Raw genomic sequence first — 19,024 nt, 5'->3', positions numbered from 1 at the left:
AGAGGGTCTGACAGAGAAGGGAATAGGGTTCCGACGGAGGCACTAGGAGGCAGTGAGTGGGTCTGACAAAGAAGAAAAGTATAAGTCTAAGAGGATGGTCAAGTCCGGTAGAAAAGGCAATGGGGTCTGAGAGATGAGGTGGTGGAAATCTGAGGGCAAGAAGAGCGGGGTGTTAGGGGACAGGCAGAGGAATCTGAAGAAGGCAGGGGCTTAAAAGGAGGCAAGGGAGACTGAAGGGGGAAGCAGGGCCTCTGAGGGAGGAGGCAGTGGGGATCTAAAGGGGGAGACTGGAGTTCTGTGGAGAAGCAAGGCTCTGAAAGGGAAGGTATGGGGGTCTGAAGGGCCACTGGAGAGAGAGAGCCAAGGGGCTGTGTCAGGCCCTGACCAGTTCGAGCCACGGTGATCGCAGGTGGGCCCTCCTCTCTCCCTCGCAATGCCGACACAGCCACCCGGTAGGAGGTTCCAGGTCTCAGCCCCATGATATCTGTGGCAGTAGACTCTGAGGGCAATGTCTGGCTGGACTCCAGACCTAACGTCAGAGAGAAATGTTGGCATGGCTCCTGCCTGCCCCTTGGTCCCCCATACCCTGATCGTTCCCCTCAGCAACCCTCCTGCACATCCCACACTGACCATTGTCTGTCCTCCAGCTAACCCGAAATCCACTGGCTCCAGGGACAGGTCCCCAGGCCACCCTCACTCGCGTTGCGTCTGACGCCACTACCCGCAGCCCTGGGATGGCAAGTGGGGTTTCTGGCTCTGGGGATTAAAGATAGAGGTCAGGGATCAAAACCAGGACCAGAGTGAGTCAGGCAGCTGTCCCCCACAGCCCTCCTGCAGTGCTCACCCCGGCGAACAGTGAGGATGCTGGCACCACCCTCTCGGGTGCCTACTCGAGCTGACACCCGCACTGTGTAGCTCAGCTCAGCCCGGACGTCATCCAAGTCAAAAGCTGTCTGACTCCTGGGAAGCACCAGGCTCCGCTCGACCCCTAAGGGAGAAGGTAGGATAGGCAGGCAGGGGTCAGTGAGAGATGGGAATGTGGGATGAAGGTGCTCAGTGAGGGACAGAGATACAAGATGAAAAGGGTCAGTGGGGGCAGGACAGGAATAAAGACGCAGATGTAGAGAATGGACTTAAGGACACAGGGAGGGGGAAGGGTAAGCTGGGACAAAGTGAGAGAGTGGCATGGACATATATACACTACCAAATGTAAAATAGATAGCTAGTGGGAAGCAGCTGTATAGCACAGGGAGATCAGCTCGTGCTTTGTGACCACCTAGAGGGGTGGGATAGGGAGGATGGCAGGGAGACGCAAGAGGGAAGACATATGGGAACATATGTATATGTATAGCTGATTCACTTTGTTATAAAGCAGAAATTAACACACCATTGGAAAGCAATTAAACACCAATAAAGATGTAAAAAAAAAAAAAAAAAGAAAAGAAAAGGGTCAGTGAGGGATGGGACATGGGACGGAAAGGTGTGAGAGATAAAGACAAGGGGTAAAAGGAGTCAGTGATGGACAGCGACACAGGATAATGGGCCAGTGATGAATGGGGACACATAATGACAGGAGTCAGTGGACAAGGACATAAGATGTAGGATGTCAGAAGTCAGTGGACAGCGACATGAGTTGACAGGTCATCGACAGACAGTGAGGTGGAGTCAGTATTGGATGGGGACATGGGAGAACAGTGGTCACAGCTAAGGTTATAGAAGGGCGGGGGTTGAGCTTGTGGTTGTGGAGAAGGGTGAGAGCCATGGCCAGGGAGGTGGGGCAGGGAGTGGAGACAGATCCAGATGAAGAGACAGGCAGGGTCAGGGCAGGGAGCAGACAGACCCTGGACAGGGTCTGGTTCAGTGCCATCTTGGGAGGTGGATGGACAAGGAGAGAGGAGGAGGCTGTAGAGACCCCGGAGTGGAGAAAGGCTGGAAAGGCTGGAATGGTCGGAAAGTCTGGAACTTTAGTGTGTGTACGGGTCTGGCTGTGTTCCCCTCACCCTGGATGCTGCGCACGGTGATCCGATACTCGGTGGCGCCAGGAACTGGGCTCCAGGACACTCGCACCCGCTGCCCAGGCAGCTCGGTGGCCTGTAGGTCTGTCACAGGGCCCACGGGCAGCTCTGGCCCTGTTGGACAGCACAGCCTGAGAGGCAGCCTGGGGCCCCTGTACCTTCCCCTCTCACTTGGCCGGGCCCACAGAGCCCTCACCAGGGGGGACCACAGTTGCAGGCGTGGCCACCTCGCGGCCCTCTAGCAGCGTGTAGAGTGTGAGGCGATACTCAGTGCCTGGCTGCAGCCCATCCAACTGGTAGCGGGTCACGTCAGAGGGCAGCACCACCTTCTGTGGCACCTCCAAGCCTGCAAGATGACAGGGTCAGGCCAGCTGAGGCCAGGTCCGGACCCAGCCTGCCCACCCCGCCCTCCCGCACGGACCACTCTCACGCCGCCACTCCAGCCGGTAGCCGCGGGCCTCAGGCACCAAGTTCCAGGAGAGAAGGATGGATGTGGGGCCCAGGATGATGGGACGCAGCGTCTGCTCAACAGAAGTGTCTGCCCAGGGCACATGGGAGGTCAGTGGCCTCTGTGCCCTGCCGGCCTGCCCACCCAGCCTGAAGAAAGCACCCAGCCCTCTCACCGGTGCGGGCAGTCAGGGAGGTGGCAGGCCCCACGCTCCGGCCAAGCAGGGCGCTCACGGTCACCTCATAGTCTGTGCCAGGCTCCAGGTCACGCAGCAACACTGACCCCTGCCCAGGGCCCAGCTCCTGCTGCTGCGTGGCCCCACCTGCACGGGGGGCACAGAGGGGTCAGTGGGTCTTGCAGACTCAGGACCCTACAGTCCTGTCTGAGGTGCAGGGACTTCCTTCAGCCCACACCTCTCACTCACCACTGAAGACCCGCCATGTCACGCGGTAGCCAGTGGCACCTGGCACATTCCGCCAGGCCACCAGGAGGCTGTGGGCTGTGGTGTTCTGGATGGTCAGCTCCGGTCCCTCCAGAGCAGCTAGGGGAAGGTCCCACCAGGGATTAGTGAGTCCAGAGTGGGGAGGGGTTACTGGGATGGGTGGTTAGGTGAGCAGGGTCAGAGGTTAGCAGAACTGCTCACTGGTCCGAGCTGTCCCGCTCACGGCCTCCCCGATGCTGTTGGCGTAGAGGGCAACCACCGTCACTTGGTACTCAGTCAGTGGCCGGAGGCCTTGCAGCCTCACGCTGGTCTCACCCGCTGGGACGCTCACCTGCCCAGGGTCAGAGGTCACTTCATCTTGGCCAGCTAAGTCCCCAGCCCTCCACCTACCACTGCTGACATCCTTACCTCCTGCCGCTCACTCGACAGTGGCTGTCCCAGCCCCGTCAGGGGCATGTACTGGACCTTGTAGCCAGTCACAGGGCCACTGGCCGCTGTCCACTGTACTCTCAAGGATTGACTGCCTGGCTCAGACAGCACCAGGTCTCGTGGACCAGAGGTTGAGTCATCGGCTGGGAAAGGGGCGGTCAGGCAACCAGGCAAGAGGATCAGGGGTCAGCACTTATGGTACAGCACTGGGCTCAAGGGTCAGGAGCACATGGGATGGAATCAGCACTCCCAGGTTGGGGTTCGGGTCAGGGTCCAGGTCAGGGCACACAGGGTGGGCAGGAACTCACAGGGCAGAGCCACAGGCACGCCACCTGCAGTTGTGCACACCCTCCGGGAAACAAGAGGCAGTAGCGTCCTCAAGATGTGGAAGTCGTTGACGAAGAAGAAGAAATCGCTGGTCGGCTGTGAGGCGATTCGCTTCAGCTCCTCAGGGTCGGCATTCTTGATCCCTAAGGTGATGCCCAATCAGGGCTCAGCTGCCCACATGCCCTCTGACTCATCCCTGCCCCAGCTGACCTGTCACCCCAGCTTGGTACTCACCCACAGCAAACAGCTTGACTCCCTGCCCTTTCAGCCTCTGGGCAGCTGTGTCCACCAGGTCCTGGGACTTCCCATCTGTGATGAGGATGCAGACCTGGGGCAGGTGCAGGGTCAAGTCAGGACTGCCTCAGACACTTACTTGGGGTCACCTTGGAAGGCATGGTAGGGTGAGAGATCACCTTGGGAACACCAGGTCGGGCCAGCTGGGGCAGAAAGACACGGTCAGCCACGTGGAGAATTGCAGCTCCTGTGCGCGTGTTGCCTCCCTTGTAGCTGAGCTCTCGGATGGCACGGATCACATCACCTCCTGAGCCAAGCGCATCCAGGCCAAATTCTGTCCTGTGGGGAGGAGGGTGGCAGCAGGCTAGGAGCAAGGACTTTTTCTGGTCCTGGCCTCTAAGAGGCCTCTAGAATGAGGGTTGTATCAGGCCCCCTTGAGGGTCCACTTGGTTCTGTGATTCCTACCTTCCATCTCTGAAGCTCCCAAGCTAACAAACTCCTTAGGTACCCAACTGTGTCGTGCCTGTGGCTGGGCCTGGGCAGGCCTGGACCCCCTGGGGCTCCCAGGCTCAAGTACCAGGATGTCTGGTTAATTAAATAATGGTAGGAGGAAGGGCCCAGTTATAAGGAGGTGGACACTGGCCAGACAGGGAGGCCCTCTGCTGAGTGAGAGAGGCTGAAGGCATCAGGAGGCTAGAACCTGGAGAGTCCAGCAGGCACAGGGCATCTCAAGCCACTGGGTCCCCTTCTAGGCCTCTCCATCTCTAGATCAGAAAACACAGCTCCTGTCTTTGGCAAGGCACTATTCAGGAGGGGTCTCAGATGTGAGGGCTGTACCTAGGAGATCCCTGCTTCTGTCTTAAGATGTCCTGGCTGGTGGGAGGGGGGATCCTCTGGGTTCCCTAAAGCCTGACCTAGGGGTTTGGGGGCTCTCTTGTTTCTTTCTGGGAGTGGGGTCCTGGTGGGTCCAGCTGTGGGGAGCCACTCACCGTGGGTCATCGCTGTACTGCACGGCAGCGAAGCGCACACCCTGTGCACCGGCTGCCCCGGAGAAGGGCAGCACCAGTCCCTCAAGGAAACCCCTCACTTCGCGGAAGTTGCTTCTGCCAATGGACGAGGAGCCGTCGAGTAGGAACAGGATGTCAGCAGCGTAAAGACGCGTGCAGCTCACTAGGGCAGGGAAGAGCGATCACGATTTCTTCTTGGGGGCCACCCACCCCCTCCCCTGACTGTGGTCCCCTGGGGCCGGGGAGGGGGAGTTGGCCTCATCCACTGTGCAAACCGGCCCAGGCTGGCTTGGGCCTGGAAGCAGTGGAGGCAGCAGAGGTGGGGCCCGGAGCAGACTCTCCCGCGGAGGACTAGTGGGGAGAGTCGCCGGAGCCGGTGTGGATCTGGGACTGAGGTTGGCGTCTGGGGACCAGCGCGGAGTGACATAGGGTAGGGGACCCACGCACAACTGGATGCAGTTTGGGGGATGCAGTTTGGGGGATGCAGTTTGGGAGACGCAGTGTGGGTGGCGGAGGGTTTGGGGAGTCCAGGGAGAGTTAGGAGAAATGCATGAGTCGAGGAGGGTGGGAGGAGGGATCCAGGATGAAGGTCGAATGGAGCCGCGGGCGGCAGGGTGCAGTGCCCTGGATGGGGTCGTTGCCTGCCGTACCCACCTCTCTCCCTGTGCTGGGCCCACACTCGGGGAGCCCCTGCCAGGATCCCCGCGCAGAGCGCAGCCACCAGGAGCCGCAGCCTCATCCTGGGGGAGGGAAACGGTCAGCCAGGACCCCGCCTCTGTCCCTCGGCCTTGGCGGGTCCGAGCCCAGCGCTCTCCCACCCCCAGTCCCGGTCTTGCCTGCCGGTCCGCCGGCTCCGATCGCCAGCCGCTGCCGCAGTCCCGCCGCCACGGCAGAGAAAAGTCCCTGATGCCGGGGGCGGAGCAGTGGGCGGGGACCCAGGCGGCCCGCCCCCACCCATCTCCCAGAAGTTGCCGCCCATGCCACCCCTCCCCTGGACAGACGATCTGACTCCACTTAAATGTAAAGACCCCCACCTCCCTTGGCTTCTGTGATTTCCCCAGGAGGTTCTCTACAGATGGATGTTGAGGGATCCCTCTCCAACCCCATCTAGGGTCAGAGATCTTGGCTGCTTTAGGTCAAACAGACTAGAAGTGACTACTGGAGACCAGACTTCAGACAGGTTCCTGGGGATGAAAGACGCAGCAGGATGTTGGTGGGGTAGAAGATGCAGCTGGAAATGACTCACCACCACCCCCACCCCCCGCCACCCCCGACAGGGCTACCCAGACAAGCCCTCAGGCCATGAGTCCCGCTGGCCTCTCCTGTGATTCAGCCATCCCTCTGTCTGTTGGGTCTCCTGTGTCCCACCCCAATCCCCTCAACAGGCAGAGCAGCCCCCAGCAAATGAGGGGCTCTAGGCTCATGCCAGGGAAAGCAAGGCACCACTGGGCTGCATCCAAGTAATGCCCACCCCCACTTTGGAAGGGGAAGCCAGGAGGAGAAAACCTGTATTGTACTTATGCATACGTGTCCATCCCAGTGTCCTGGACCCCCTACTGTGCCCTGAACCAGCCCCAGGCAGATGCCATCCAGCTGTGCCTGCAGGGAAGGTTATCTACGTGTGGAGGGTGGACCACCCACAGTGACAGCTCATCTCTCAGGAATCCACCCCCTCCTGCCTATGCCCCCACTGGTGCGCCTGTCCTGCTCCAGCCAGGTCCCCCTACCCACACATTCTCATTTTGGCCCCTCAGAGTCCCCTCCTCCAACCTACTCTTCTGCATTGGGTCTTCGTTGCTGCGCGGGCTTGGTGAGCGGGGGCTACTCTTCGTTGCGGTGCGTAGGCTTCTCATTGCGGTGGCTTCTATTGTTGCAGAGCTCGTGTTCTAGGTGCGTGGGCTTCAGTAGTTGTGGCTCGCAGGCTCTAGAGCGCAGGCTCAGTAGTTGTGGCACACGGGCTTAGTTGCCCCGTGGCATGTAGGATCTTCCCGGACCAGGGCTCGAACCTGTTTCCCCTGCATCAGCAGCGGATTCTTAACCACTGTGCCACCAGGGAAGTCTCCAACCTACTCTTCTGGAAGACCCCCTCCCACCCATCATCTCTGCCAGGCCCAGAGGTCACCCTGGGCTCCTCCCTCCCTTCCTCACTGCCCTCAAGGTCCACCTGCGGTGTCCACCTTCATAACTACTCTTTCCTCACTCCTCTTCCCTGAACCAGGCTGAGTTCCCGCCCGTCTCCCTCAGCTGGCTTCTGTGATTATGGACAGTCCCCTCAACACACCTGCAGACCAGGGACACTCTTTGTATGTACATATGTGTTCATTATAGGGGTTGATACCGAGGCAGAGAGATACTCCCAAGAGCAGGTCCCGTTATTTTTTTAAGCCTGGAGAATACTTCTACACTCACCACTGCCATAGGGCCCCTTCCAACATGCCTGGACCCCCAGCCTCTCCTTGGGCTCCACAGGATAGTGGGGGACAAAAGGGGACAGCACTTCTGTTAAACTTGTCTGCCTTGACCTCTTCTAGGGCCTGAGGTCTCTGGTATGGCCAGAGCTGGGGGCAGTGAGGACCATCCATACTGCCTGTTTTCCTATTGTCCAGAAGGCTTGAGCTACAGGGACAGCCCCAAATTATCATGAGGTACAGCACTGTGATCCATAGGGCCCAGAACCTTTTCCCTAGGTCAAGGTCTCTTCAGCCATGTCCCAGGACCCCCCAACCCTTTGAAATCTGTCCTTCAGGTGAGGGCTGCAGAGAACCAGTCATGCTCTCATTACAGAGGCAGCCCCTGCCTGCAAGACCCTCAGCTCTTCTTGTACAGCAAGGGTGGGTGAGAGCAGGGCAGAGCTGGCACATACAGTGCAGACATACATACATATTTGGGTCTAGCCTTTAGGGGAGACTGGAGGCCCAGCTGAGAGGGTGTTCAGGCAAACCTCATCAGAGCCACGAGGGGTCTCCCAAAAGAAATGGCCGCCTGCTGTGAGGGGGTCACTCAAAGCGTGCTAGGAGAGGCTGTTGAAGGCAGAAGTAAGGTTGAGGATGAGCACAGGTCTGGCGCTCGGGGGAGGCTCATGAACAGCGGTGTGGCCTCCTGGCAGGCGCAGCCTAGGGCCCAACCCCAGACACCAGCTCCCTCCATAAACACACTGGGGCCCTAGAGTTTTCTTTCTCTCTCCCACACTCCCCTGGACATTTCCTCCTCTGGTTTCGGTCACCACCTCTGCTGGATGTCACCATGTCTCCAACTGGGGCCTCTTTTGGGGATTCCAGCCCCACACATCCCACTGTCTTGAACACCTCCAAATTTCTCAGAACCGTGGCCAAAGCTGGGCAGGTCATCCTCCTCCAACCTGCCCCTCCCCTGTGGTACCCCAGCCCTGCTGGGGATACTGCCCTGCTTGCGTCCCCCAAAGCCCACTCCAGCTCTTACTATAGCTGTGGTATCTGCTCTGCCACAGAGTTGCTCACCAGGACCGCACAGAAACCCACCCTGAGTCCCCAGGCTCTCAGCTGACCAAGTCACTTCTCTTCCCATTAACTTCCAATACACCTCCCCCAACATGCCTCCAAAGTAAAGATCAAATTCCCTGGCTAGGCATGCAAGGTCCGTTAGGACCAGATCACCTGCTCGAGCACTCTGTGTCCAGCACACCTGTAGCCTTTGAGAGTCAGGCCTGGCCTTAGCTGAGAAATCAAGCCCCATCCTCCAGGAGCTCAAACTTGGGACAACACGCTTGGCATTTGCTGTTCACCAGCCTGGATATGCTGTGTCTATAACCATCCAGGGGTGGGCCTGTCAGGGTTCTGCACTGTCCAGCAGCTTCTCTCCAGCTGATCACAAAGTAGGATGACTTGAGTCCCCCAGCCTTGGGTTCTAGAAAGCACTTGACAGTTATTTCCTAAATGACAACTTGTGGCAACAAACAGGGCTGAAGGGAAAAGCACTGGGGTGGAGTGGGAGCGAACTGAGGGCTGTTTTGGCCACTGCAAGACTGGGATGCTGGGGCACTTCTGAATAGCCATCTTCTCAAGAAACCTTGTCCCAGAGCTCTGTCCACAAGTGCCAGCAGCACCTCCCTCACAGCAAAATTGGGCCCCACACTTCCATTCCCCCACTGGGATCCCAGGGAACCTGACTGTGAAAGGGTTGGGGGGCACAGGAAGAGGAGCCTACCTGCCCACCTGCCTTGGTGACCAGAGCCCAAAGGTGGCAGGGGGACTAGACAGTTGAGAGCTCTACCAGGTCCTCAGGGAGATGGGGAGGGGACTGCCGGGCCAGCAGCTCAGGACTTGCCTGGGACAGACTGAGTCTAAGGAGGGGGCTCAGGCCCCACTGAGCTCAGGGATATTCTTGGAGCCTGAGTCAGCGGCAAATCAAGGCAAAGGATTCTTGCCTTGCCTGTCCAGGCAGCAGTTAGAAACCAAATGGGAACACTATGCCCCAGGCTATCCTCCTCCCAGAATCCAGAGTAAACATATGAAGGAGGCTCCCTCAGGGACATTCCTTGGCCTCTCCTGGTCCGTCTGGGGGACCAGGGTCCGCCGGAGGGTGACCGCACAGGACCCACAGCAAGGGGCTTCCCACCTGAGCCCCCTGAGTTCCCAGGCTGGGACCTCTACCACGGCAAAGTCTGGGCCTGCAGTTCCCATGGCCTCCCACACCTCACTCTTGGGACAGACTGGCTACGAGCATCGCCCATGTGGCTAAGTGGAAACAGCTGGCCTCAGCTCCCCGCAGGCATCAAAGGCTTCCGGCCTCTGTGCTGCAGCCCCACGCTTGCCGCTCGCTAAGGACACATCAGCCCGTGGGAAGGCAGAAGGATCTAGGAGATGCAGAACCGGAAGTCCCTGCTCCCCAATCCACTACCCAGTGGTCTCCATGCCAATGCCAAGAGAGGAACGAGGCAGTTCTCAACACAGGACTTTATTGGTTGGTGGTTATCTGCAGCACAGGTTTGAAGGACTGAGGTGGTATGTTTGTGGTTCGGGGGACCACAGACCCTGGCCCCGCCCTCTTGCCTGCACAGGCTTCCTGCCTAGAAGCGCAGCCAGAACATGCCGCTACGGATCCGGTTATAATCTGGAAGCTGTTCAATGGGGCCTGTGGGGATAGGGTGGGGCGTCAGGGTGAGGTACCTGGCCTGTACAGGGACACCTGGCCCTGCGCCGCACCCCATCCAGAGCTGCCCAGAGCAGCACAAGACAGGCTTGGAGTGGAAAGAGGGAAGAGGACATTCCTCCAGGGGGTGCTGAGCCTGTCCCTTCATGCTCTGGCCTTTGGAGCCCCACCCCACACATGGAGGTGTCCGTTACCTGGCGGGTGTGGGGTACTGATGGAGGCACCTTGGCAGGGAGTCAGGGAGCTGCTAGGACAGGTTTTCTGAGCAGGAACTCCCTGGCAGCCAGGCTACTGGGCAGAGCCCCTTAGGGGCCTCAACGTGCTGCTTCCCGTGAAAGCTGGGGGATGGGGGAGCAGAGGCAGAGGGGAGGCCAAGACAACGGCCTGAGAAGGACAAAGAGCAGACTTTCTAGGCCACTCACCCAATCCAGCCACTGCTGGACAATGGTCATAGAAGTACTTGGAGCAGACCTCACGCACGATACTGGCATCCACCTCCTGCAGGATGAAGCAGAGGGCACACTGAGTGACAGGCACCTGGGGACCACCTCTGCCAGTCAACATTATCCAGCCGACCAAGATCTTCCACACGTACCATGGAGCTGCCCCTCAACCAAACGGGGAAATGCAGCAGGGCTCTCCCTGCTGTAGACTTCCACGGGCCCCACCCATCCCTACCGCCATCAGTGCCTCTGCCCTGCCCTCCAATTACACCACGGAGGCAGGTGACGCTGCCTAGGACACCAGGGTTGCCTACAGAAGCAGTCTGCACTGCCTCAACTCTCCACCCTCTGGGAGTCTGCCAGGCCAAGACTCCAGAACCTCTCCCAGGGGCCCATATTACCGCAATCCGGCTTTCCCACTCAGCCAGGGGGATGCGGCGGCCATACGTCAGAAGACTACGTCCAATGTCCTCACACGCAGGAGTGGTGCCTGCAAGGGTTGGGGGAAGTTTACAGGTCTACATGGTCCAATCCACGTGGGTCCAAGCCATGCATGCAAGGGTGCCCCCAAGAGGCCCCGGCTGAGAGCACTACCCCTGCCCACCAAGCAGCCCACTTCGCTACCAGTGAAGCGGCACAGAGTGAGAGTGGGCGCAACGTCCTCGGCATATGACCCAGAGAGGCTGCCGAAGTGCTTCACGGTACACACAGAACCTCCAGTGTTCTGGGCTGACCTGGACCTTGGTCTGACCTAGACCACAACCCTCACTTGTACAACCACCTGTCACTGTATCCATGGACTGCTGATTAAGCCTATCCACACCTGTACCTAAAACCCCAGGCCCCTGTGAGAGGGGTAGTGGTGGGGTATGGTGTGACCTTCAAAGTTTTCATTCCCAATCTTGGTTAGGAACACTGGGACTGTCACTGCCACTATGCACTCTACTCCTTGCCACAGGGCTGCAGGACTCACCATCCAGATGAGACACCAGAGCGTTTCTGAGAATGTTTTTGCCCCGGACCACCTCGCTCTCTGTGGCACTGGTGCAAAGGCGCATCCTAGAGCAGGGGTGGGGTGGGATTCATCCTGAGAGACGGTGCTGTCTCTGAGCCTCCCACGGTCCTGCTCAAAGGGCCCTATTCCCTCCCCACCTCCCTGACAGCACTAGGCCACCACTCACCACTGGCCCTGTAGGAAGAACATCATATCGTCGATGCTCATGTGGTCGCAGACAAAGTGTGCGCCCAGCAACCCCGTCTCTGCGTAGCAGATGTTGAAGGTCTGGAAACTCTGGCACAGCTTCTTGGTTGCAGCAACTGCAGCCAGTGGGCTGGACAGGTGCTACCAGGAATGAGGGTGGTCAGCACCCACCGTCCTGTCTGCGGTCCACCCCTCAAACCCCACAGTACAAGCGCCCACAGCCCAGCTCCCTCTCTTCCCTGAAGACAAGGTCCCATCCCATGCCCACCCCTGGCACTCACCGTGCCACCACCGTAAGTGCAGTCATAGTGGCCAATGATGGCATTGGCCACCTGGAGGGCCACATTGTCCGGGTTGGCCCAGCCAGGCCCCTCCACTGCAATGGCCACATGGGCCAAAGGCAGGGCATCATCACGGTGGCGGATCTGAAACAGTACACGGCAAAGCTGAGGGACAGCCAGACTTCCCAGGCGACCAGCAAAGGTGCCAAGTGTGGGTGGAGAGTGTGCATGCAAGTGTGAACACGTGTGCCTGTGAGGCAGCAGCCACAGGACACCTGCCCAACTCGAGGCATCTCTGGAGTCATGAAGATAGCCATGCACACGAGGGTGCCCCCAAGAGGTCCCGGCTGAGGGCACTACCCCCGCCCACCAAGCAGCCCACCTCGCTGCCAGTGAAGCGGCAGGGAGTGAGAGTGGGCACAGCATCTTCAGAGTATGTCCCAGAGAGGCTGCAGAAGTGCTTCTGGGCGAGGTCTAGCAGCTGCCGGTGCTCCACCCCTGCTGAGACAGACAGCAGAGTTACTGGCCAGCCAGGGCCCAAGGCACAGTGTAGGGGAGATTACACACAAGCAGAGGACCCCATGTCCTGCCTTGGTGGGAAACACCAAAAGGAAGACGTGACATCAGGACAAGGTGAGGGAAGAGGACCCTTCACAGACACACCCTATCTCATGGGCGGGGCAGGCACCTCAGGGTCAAACAGCTTCCATCACCTCAGCCACAGGGAAGCAGCAGCATGCTGAGCTTAAAAATGGGTTCCCATGTGACACATTCCCACCAGCAGCAAGGACAAGACTGGTGCTCCCTGGGCATAAGGCCACCTGCCCTGCCTTCTCCCTCTGGCCCTTCCTCAAGCAGATCCTGTGGGGGCTGGCAGGTGAGAGGGCACAAAGAGGTGCTATGCAGGGCTGTGACTAGCTCTGGGGTCCCCTGAGAGCTGGGGACGTTTACCAGTAACATTACAAACTCACGCCTCAGCACCCCTGCTGGATCTCACCTCTGCAAGAGGAGGCCTTTGCTGCCATAGCGCCTTGACCAGTGGGCGCTGTGGTAGTAAGCAGCCTCCCCCAGGTACAGCCTGCTAGGTGCCTCTGCCTTTTATTCTTTCCTTCCCTGAGCTCAGATCCTGTTGGACTCAACAAAGTCTGATGTGTCAGTAGCTCAGACTGCTCTTGGTCCCGAGGTTCACTGGCCCCAAGGCCACCAATCATGTTCTTCCTATCAATCTTTCTTGCCCAGTCAGCAGTCACGACCTAAGGTGGGAAAGCACCCTGGCCCTGCTCCCGTCCCCTCCCCACCACGTCCCCTCCTCTGTCAGGTGTCTACCTAAAAAGCCACCCTGAGTCCCCGCGCTTCTCTCCCAGCTCCTACCGTCCCCCACCAGGCACCTGCCACAAGCACTCCCTGCGCCTGCCCACTTCCGCTCTGGCCCCTACACGGCAGCAGGGCGAGCCTCAAAACATACACCAGCCTGTGACACTGCTCTTCCCCTCTGCACAGACCTCCCACTCCCCACCGAATTAAATCCCACCTCTCTTTAAGCCTCTGTTCAAACGACACATGCTTCAAAAGCACCTCCCTACCCTCTAACTCTGAGTCCCCCATTAAAGTCCCCCTACCACTCTATGCCTTCCTTTCAAGGCACTTCCCATCTGTCATGCAATGTCTGGTTTGCCCACTGACAAGGCCAAGAGAAACAAGCCTGAGGGCTTGAATCTCCCACCAGCCTACAACCTGGATCTCCTACAACCAGGTGGGGCTGAGAAAACCCTGAGGCCTGGAGGGGCCAACAGCCCAACTGAGGCCTGTACTAAAGAGGGGAGTAGCATCCCTGGGCGGCCAGTTTCAGTGGTGGTGGCAGAGGAGAATCCCACCCCACCTCAAAGAGCATGGAAGAGAGGTCACTCCCCTCAAGGACAGGGTGGGAACAGTGTCCCCAGGAATGGAAGATCCCTATGGTCAGAACCGGGAGACTTGGCCCTGGTAACCAAGGCCACAGCCCACCCCCCTATTACCACAGGGCTTCAATGAGCCCATTGCTCACCTCCAGCTGCTGCTAAAACCATCCGAGAGGCCTTGTAATGCCGGCTGAGGTACTCAGTCAGGTCTGCCCGAGACAGCTTCCTGCAAGACATACAGCCAAACTGGTCAACACCGCTCCCAAACCAGAATGATCTGGGTCACACAAAACGGGGCTGAGGAGACAGACCAGGAGACATGGCTTCTCTGGAAAGCAGGACCCCACACACCAATTGGTCCTTGCCCCATTTCTGCCACCCACCACTCTGGGGCCCAGAGGGCAGCCCTCATTGGGCCCCCCTCACATCCCACCTCAGGACAGCCTTGTAGTCCCCTCTGAGGAGGGTGAGAACTGACAGTGGGGGCTCTTGAGGGGCAACAGCAGAGCTCATCCCACCAGAGGACAAGAAGCCATATGGAGGGATACCCAGAGCACCCTCCCTCAGGCTGGCAGGACATGCATGGAAACATTCTCTAAAGCAAAGCCCCAAATTCAAATGAAAACCACACAGGTGTTAAAAAGACTCACAGGGACCATGTGGCAACATAGAAAATGTCTCCAGTTGTGTGAATTAGGAAAATAAACAGCACCGACAGTAGATCAACTAAAAACAAACTCATATGGACATGGCCTGGCCATGCCAGAATGAGGGGACGAATTCCACCCCAGACCAGCCAACGCTCACCTGACATTCTCACTGGACCCCTCCACAGCCTGGGCTAGAGGTGTGCCCTGGAATGCCGTGGCATGCAGGTAGTCAAAGACCACGTCTCGCATAGATGCATCGTTCTCCTGCAGCTCCTGCAGGATCACATCACGCTCCTTCTCAACCTGGGAGTCTTCTAGGCTGCAGTTCTGCACAATGTCGGCCAGGAGCTCCACAGCTGGATGCAAGGACAGGTTTGGAGACCAGTAACAGGACAAAACCCCAGGCCTGACACCACTGGTTGCTTTGTTGCAAGGCCATACTCTAAGGGTAACCCCATTCTTCAGCCAGGCCAGGGGCTCCTGAGTGCCTGTCCTCTGCACTCCTGGAGTCCTACTGGTGTCCCGGCCCCATCCTCCAGCGTACCTTTTGGCAGGTCCTTAGACAGTGCCTTGATGTAGTAAGCCGTGTGCTCCCGGGTGCTGTAGGCATTAAGATGGGCCCCCATGCTCTCCACCTCCTTCTCCAAGGCACTGCCAGGCCGATTCTTTGTTCCCTGGAACCACACATCAATAGGACAAATCAGGAGCCACAAGGGAGCCCAGGACCCCCATCCTCACAGGCTAAAGTCCCAGCAGGACCATTGGTCCACAGATATCTCCCTCAGCAAAGACTCTGGGCTTATACGGCCCAGAGGCTGTGCTCACCAAGTGCTTAGCAGGCCTTAAGCCAATCAACGTCACAGCATCGTGGACCAAGAGAATGAAGACATCCAGGGCAGGAAAGAAGGACATGGCCAAAGCAAGTGTTACCTAAAATCCAGAGCTCCCATACCAAGAGGGGGTATAGCATTTGACTGAGAGCTCCCATACCAGCCTGACCTTACCAGCACTCCCTCTCCTCTTACTGACAGTCATGGTCAGGTAAGCTCACACCTGTGCTCAGGTGATGCTACCACTACCCACTCTCCCTCATACCATTTATACGACTCTGTGTGTGTGTGCTATGGCCTCTGTAGGACTCAACCTTAGTCCAGTGTGTGTGTATGTATGCGTGCGCGTGTATGGCAGTGCTACCGTCCAATGACACACACACGTATCAATGTGTTGAGACTGACACGCACAATTGTGATGCTGGACCTGGCTAGCTGCCCATTCCTGTTCCACACCACCACCTATCCCGTATCTTCTCCATTTTTTTCAGTCATTTAAGAACTCAGTCTCTACTCCATGTGAACACGAGGTGGCTTAGGAGCTGTTCCCATCCTCAAGAAAGCTCCTACTCGCTTCTACAAACAAGAGATGCACAGAATTTTACAAAAAGTAAATATGTGGGTTTGTTACAATGCACGTGTACATCCATGCATGCACACAACACAGGCCTGGCCTCTGGTGAAGAGCAGGGCTCCTATGGCTCCCTGGGGTTTTTCTGGCTCTAGGGGCCTTGTGCAGGGGTTCACCAGATAGGCGCTCACTCAGAAGAGGCCAAGTTCACATGACTCCTCCCAGAAAAGCCATCCAGAGATCTCTTTCCCCCGCTACCCTGCTAAAACCCATAATTGAGGAGGCTGACTTTTCTGACCTGCATCCTCAAGAGGGACAGCAGGAAGCCCTAAGCCCAGGGGAGATGCAGGACTTTAGGAGCCTCACCTTGAAAGCCAGATGCTCCACAAAGTAGCCTGCCCCGTTGTTCTTCTCAGTCTCATAACGGCTGCCAGCATCAATCCACACCCCCACCTGGACAAGAAACCACCAACAAAGGTAACAAACAAACCACCTCAGCCCCTGCTTACACCCCACCCTGCATGACCCAGCACAAGCCCCAGACAGGGGCTCACAGTCCCACGCTGGGGAAGAGCTTCTCAGCAGGACCCCTGTGCTTAGAGGCACAGGGCACCAGCTGAATGACTAGTCACACTGCATCACCTCTCCTCCCTGCTCTATTTCCTGACTGGTTATCGAGACTTGCAGGGAAGCTTCAAACCAGGCACGTTCACTTGTCCCATCACCACAGGAAATTCTTAAGTTCAACCTCACTTTTCAGTTGATTCTTTGTTTCCTCTAGGCAAGCAACTAATCATTTGAAAACAACTTCTTTTCTCCTTTCTAAAAATTATACCCTGCATTTGTTCTGGTGATTGTGTCCTTTCACCATTAAAGGACAGGCTATTGGCTTAAACACTGAACATTTTATCATCATAAGTAGCCTTCATTCACACTTAAAACAAAGTTTTAAACAGAGCTGGACACCTAACACTGCAAAGTGTCTCCTTACCCAACGAGAGAATCTAATAATTTTCTTAATAGCCTCCTGGTGTGCTGTGAAACACAAACCACACTACTCACCCCCATGGTGACAAAGACCTAATCTTTTAATTTACTATTTGTTTCACAGCTGACTTAAAATGTTCACATCTACTTTCCTAAGAGATGTTGATATACGTACTATATGTCATAAATTCTTTACATGAACATCTATTACACATCTAACATCTTCGAAAGATACATTTTACAATCCATGGTATCCTTTGATTATAATTGGCAGCATTCTTTTCCTGCCACTAGAGCACAGTGATGCTCTAGAGCATCTTAGTGTCCATGAAATACAGCATTCTCTACCAAGCTTTCTTAACAGGCTGTGGGTCGGCTTATACAGGTGCCATGTAATAAAGAAGCTGCCTATCACCTTTTGCTGTGTTCAGTAACAACTTATATCACAGGACATTATTTGTTCCTGGAAAACTGAAAGAATTTACCAATGAAACCACTTGAAGTTTGGGGTGGGGAGGAGACCGTTCGCTTCTTGAGAATCTTCTCTGTTTATCTAGCCAAGATTTCTATCTTTGAGTGAATTTTGAGGAAAATTATCCATTTAACTGGAATTTTCTAGTTGATTTCTTCTGCAATACATTTCCAGTCTAGGCAAGAGATTATGACTTTGGGCCGTAAGGCTGGCAGTCACCTAATGTCTCTGAACCCCATTTTCCTCATTGAAGGAGCACTTCTCTCATATGGGCTGCTGAAGAAAAAGCTGAAAAAAGACTTGTCCTCGTGATTGGCAAGCATCACACGCTAAGTAAGTGTTGGTTACGGTGAGGATTGCCCCCAAGAAGTCAAGGCGTGGCTAGGATAGGGATTGGGGTAGGAGGGTCAATCCTGAGGTGGCTGAGTGGAGTCAGATCCAAACCACAGAGCACTTGAGCCCAAGGTCACACCCTGACTTGGGAAAAGAGACCATGCCCAATATGGAGGTGCACTCCCGACAGCGGACCCACTCACCGTGCAGGTAGGCTGGGAGGACTGCTCCGAGGCCACTCGCAGCCCGTTGTCCAGCTGGCTGACCTGCGTCTCCGGCACGCTCTGCAGGGCCTGGGCGTAGGTGGCGATGCCCCGCAAGACAGGCGACCTCAGCAGGGCCGGCTGCTGGAAAGGGGCGACCAGGACGGAGGACTAGATTGGAGGATCGCTCCTTAGTTCTCAGGCCTGCAGTGGGATCCCCGTCCCCGCCCCCAGGCCAGCCGCGAGACTCCCATGCGTGCCCTGGGCCGTGACCTTCCCACGGCCCTGACCCCGCGACCTCCCCATTCTCGACCCGCCGCCGCTAACAGCCCGCTCCCGGTCTCCGTTCCAAAGACCCGCTCGCCATGGCTCTGCGCTCTCGCTGACATCTCACCGAGCGGCGGCTGCGCACCAGCACCCGCGTCCCGACGCTGGCCGCCCGGCAAACCGCGGAAGCCGCCATCTTCTGGCTCCAGAGGACGCTGAGCCGCGCCACGCATGCGTAGAGTGGACGCAGCGGCGCGCGACGCGCAGGCGCAGTACCGCAGACTTGGAGCTCGGCTGCTCCCTGGCGGAGGACGTCGCGGATATTCATTTTCTGCTGGTCGTTAGTTCCTGTCCTCGCGTCCCTGGGTACCAGTGTGCATTAATCCATCTGGCTAGTCATCGTCCTGAGCGGGTCTGTTCTGGATCCAGTCCATCTACCCTCTTCACCCGTGGTGGTGGCGTGGGGGGCAGAGTGCGCGATGTTTCTCGCGAACAGTGGGCGCCTCGACTCCACTGAGTGCTCAGAGCGGCCGGGCGGGCGGGGAGCGCAGCCACAGCATGTTTGCGAATCTCAACCCCAGGGCTAAACCACCAGGGTGGAACCTGGGACTACGGGGCTGCTGCTGAAAGTCACGGTTTTCTCTTTAAAGGAATGGAGAAAGTTCAGACGGTTGACATGGAAAGAATTTAGCAATATATTGCTAAGAAAAAAGGAACAGTTTTAGCGACTAATTTGTGAAAAGGATTCCTTGTTTGGAAAACAAAACACACACAAAACAAAACGAAGTGCTTTTTCTAATAGGCTACATAGAAAAAAATCCAGAGGAACTCACTCTCAACGCTCATTCAGGTGACTTAC

At 57.0% G+C, this 19,024-nt stretch overlaps 2 protein-coding genes across 5 annotated transcripts in view; both read right to left on the bottom strand.

Moving 5' to 3' along the window:
* The window catches only part of LOC102979520 (6-phosphofructo-2-kinase/fructose-2,6-bisphosphatase 4), a 77,550-nt gene extending 71,893 nt beyond the window's left edge, over window positions 1-5,657 (bottom strand). For both annotated transcript variants that reach the window (XM_028478518.2, XM_024123812.1), the window contains exons 1-15: window positions 5,557-5,657; window positions 4,885-5,065; window positions 4,075-4,234; window positions 3,896-3,989; window positions 3,643-3,804; window positions 3,314-3,477; window positions 3,107-3,236; window positions 2,888-3,004; window positions 2,639-2,785; window positions 2,437-2,553; window positions 2,212-2,361; window positions 2,001-2,129; window positions 845-988; window positions 631-756; window positions 386-529 (exon numbers count right to left, since the gene is read on the bottom strand). In XM_028478518.2, the coding sequence (XP_028334319.1) occupies window positions 386-529; window positions 631-756; window positions 845-988; window positions 2,001-2,129; window positions 2,212-2,361; window positions 2,437-2,553; window positions 2,639-2,785; window positions 2,888-3,004; window positions 3,107-3,236; window positions 3,314-3,477; window positions 3,643-3,804; window positions 3,896-3,989; window positions 4,075-4,234; window positions 4,885-5,065; window positions 5,557-5,641 (2,050 nt within the window). In that variant the 5' untranslated portion in view covers window positions 5,642-5,657. The remainder of the gene's footprint in view (window positions 1-385; window positions 530-630; window positions 757-844; window positions 989-2,000; window positions 2,130-2,211; window positions 2,362-2,436; window positions 2,554-2,638; window positions 2,786-2,887; window positions 3,005-3,106; window positions 3,237-3,313; window positions 3,478-3,642; window positions 3,805-3,895; window positions 3,990-4,074; window positions 4,235-4,884; window positions 5,066-5,556) is intronic.
* Window positions 5,658-9,818: 4,161 nt separating this feature from the next.
* Window positions 9,819-18,407, bottom strand: UQCRC1 (ubiquinol-cytochrome c reductase core protein 1). Of its 3 annotated transcripts, none has more exons than XM_007115369.4 (13): window positions 18,293-18,407; window positions 17,899-18,042; window positions 16,270-16,356; window positions 15,047-15,176; window positions 14,660-14,858; window positions 13,999-14,078; window positions 12,337-12,452; window positions 11,955-12,098; window positions 11,654-11,814; window positions 11,446-11,531; window positions 10,874-10,962; window positions 10,452-10,527; window positions 9,819-10,011 (listed from the first exon to the last, which is right to left on the bottom strand). In XM_007115369.4, exons 1-13 carry the CDS (start codon window positions 18,359-18,361, stop codon window positions 9,947-9,949), a joined length of 1,446 nt encoding a protein of 481 aa, XP_007115431.3. In that variant the 5' UTR covers window positions 18,362-18,407; the 3' UTR covers window positions 9,819-9,946. The 3 variants fall into 3 exon arrangements, with proteins under 3 accessions (XP_007115431.3, XP_007115432.3, XP_007115430.3); XM_007115370.4 differs by having other exon boundaries at window positions 17,899-18,039; XM_007115368.4 differs by having other exon boundaries at window positions 17,899-18,069; window positions 18,293-18,393.
* Window positions 18,408-19,024: the final 617 nt, after the last annotated feature.

The sequence above is a fragment of the Physeter macrocephalus genome, chromosome 18 (genome assembly GCF_002837175.3).
Source record: "Physeter macrocephalus isolate SW-GA chromosome 18, ASM283717v5, whole genome shotgun sequence".
NCBI lineage: Eukaryota > Metazoa > Chordata > Mammalia > Artiodactyla > Physeteridae > Physeter > Physeter macrocephalus.
This window is presented reverse-complemented; position numbering and strand designations above follow the sequence as displayed.

Coding starts and splice junctions, on each gene's coding strand:
- UQCRC1 (XM_007115368.4), bottom strand. CDS start 18,361: ATGGCGGCTTCCGCGGTTTGCCGGGCGGCCAGCGTCGGGACGCGGGTG. Junction 14,859..15,046: donor GTCTAAGGACCTGCCAAAAG/GTACGCTGGAGG, acceptor CCTTGCATCCAG/CTGTGGAGCTCCTGGCCGAC. Junction 12,099..12,336: donor GCCGCTTCACTGGCAGCGAG/GTGGGCTGCTTG, acceptor GTACTGTTTCAG/ATCCGCCACCGTGATGATGC.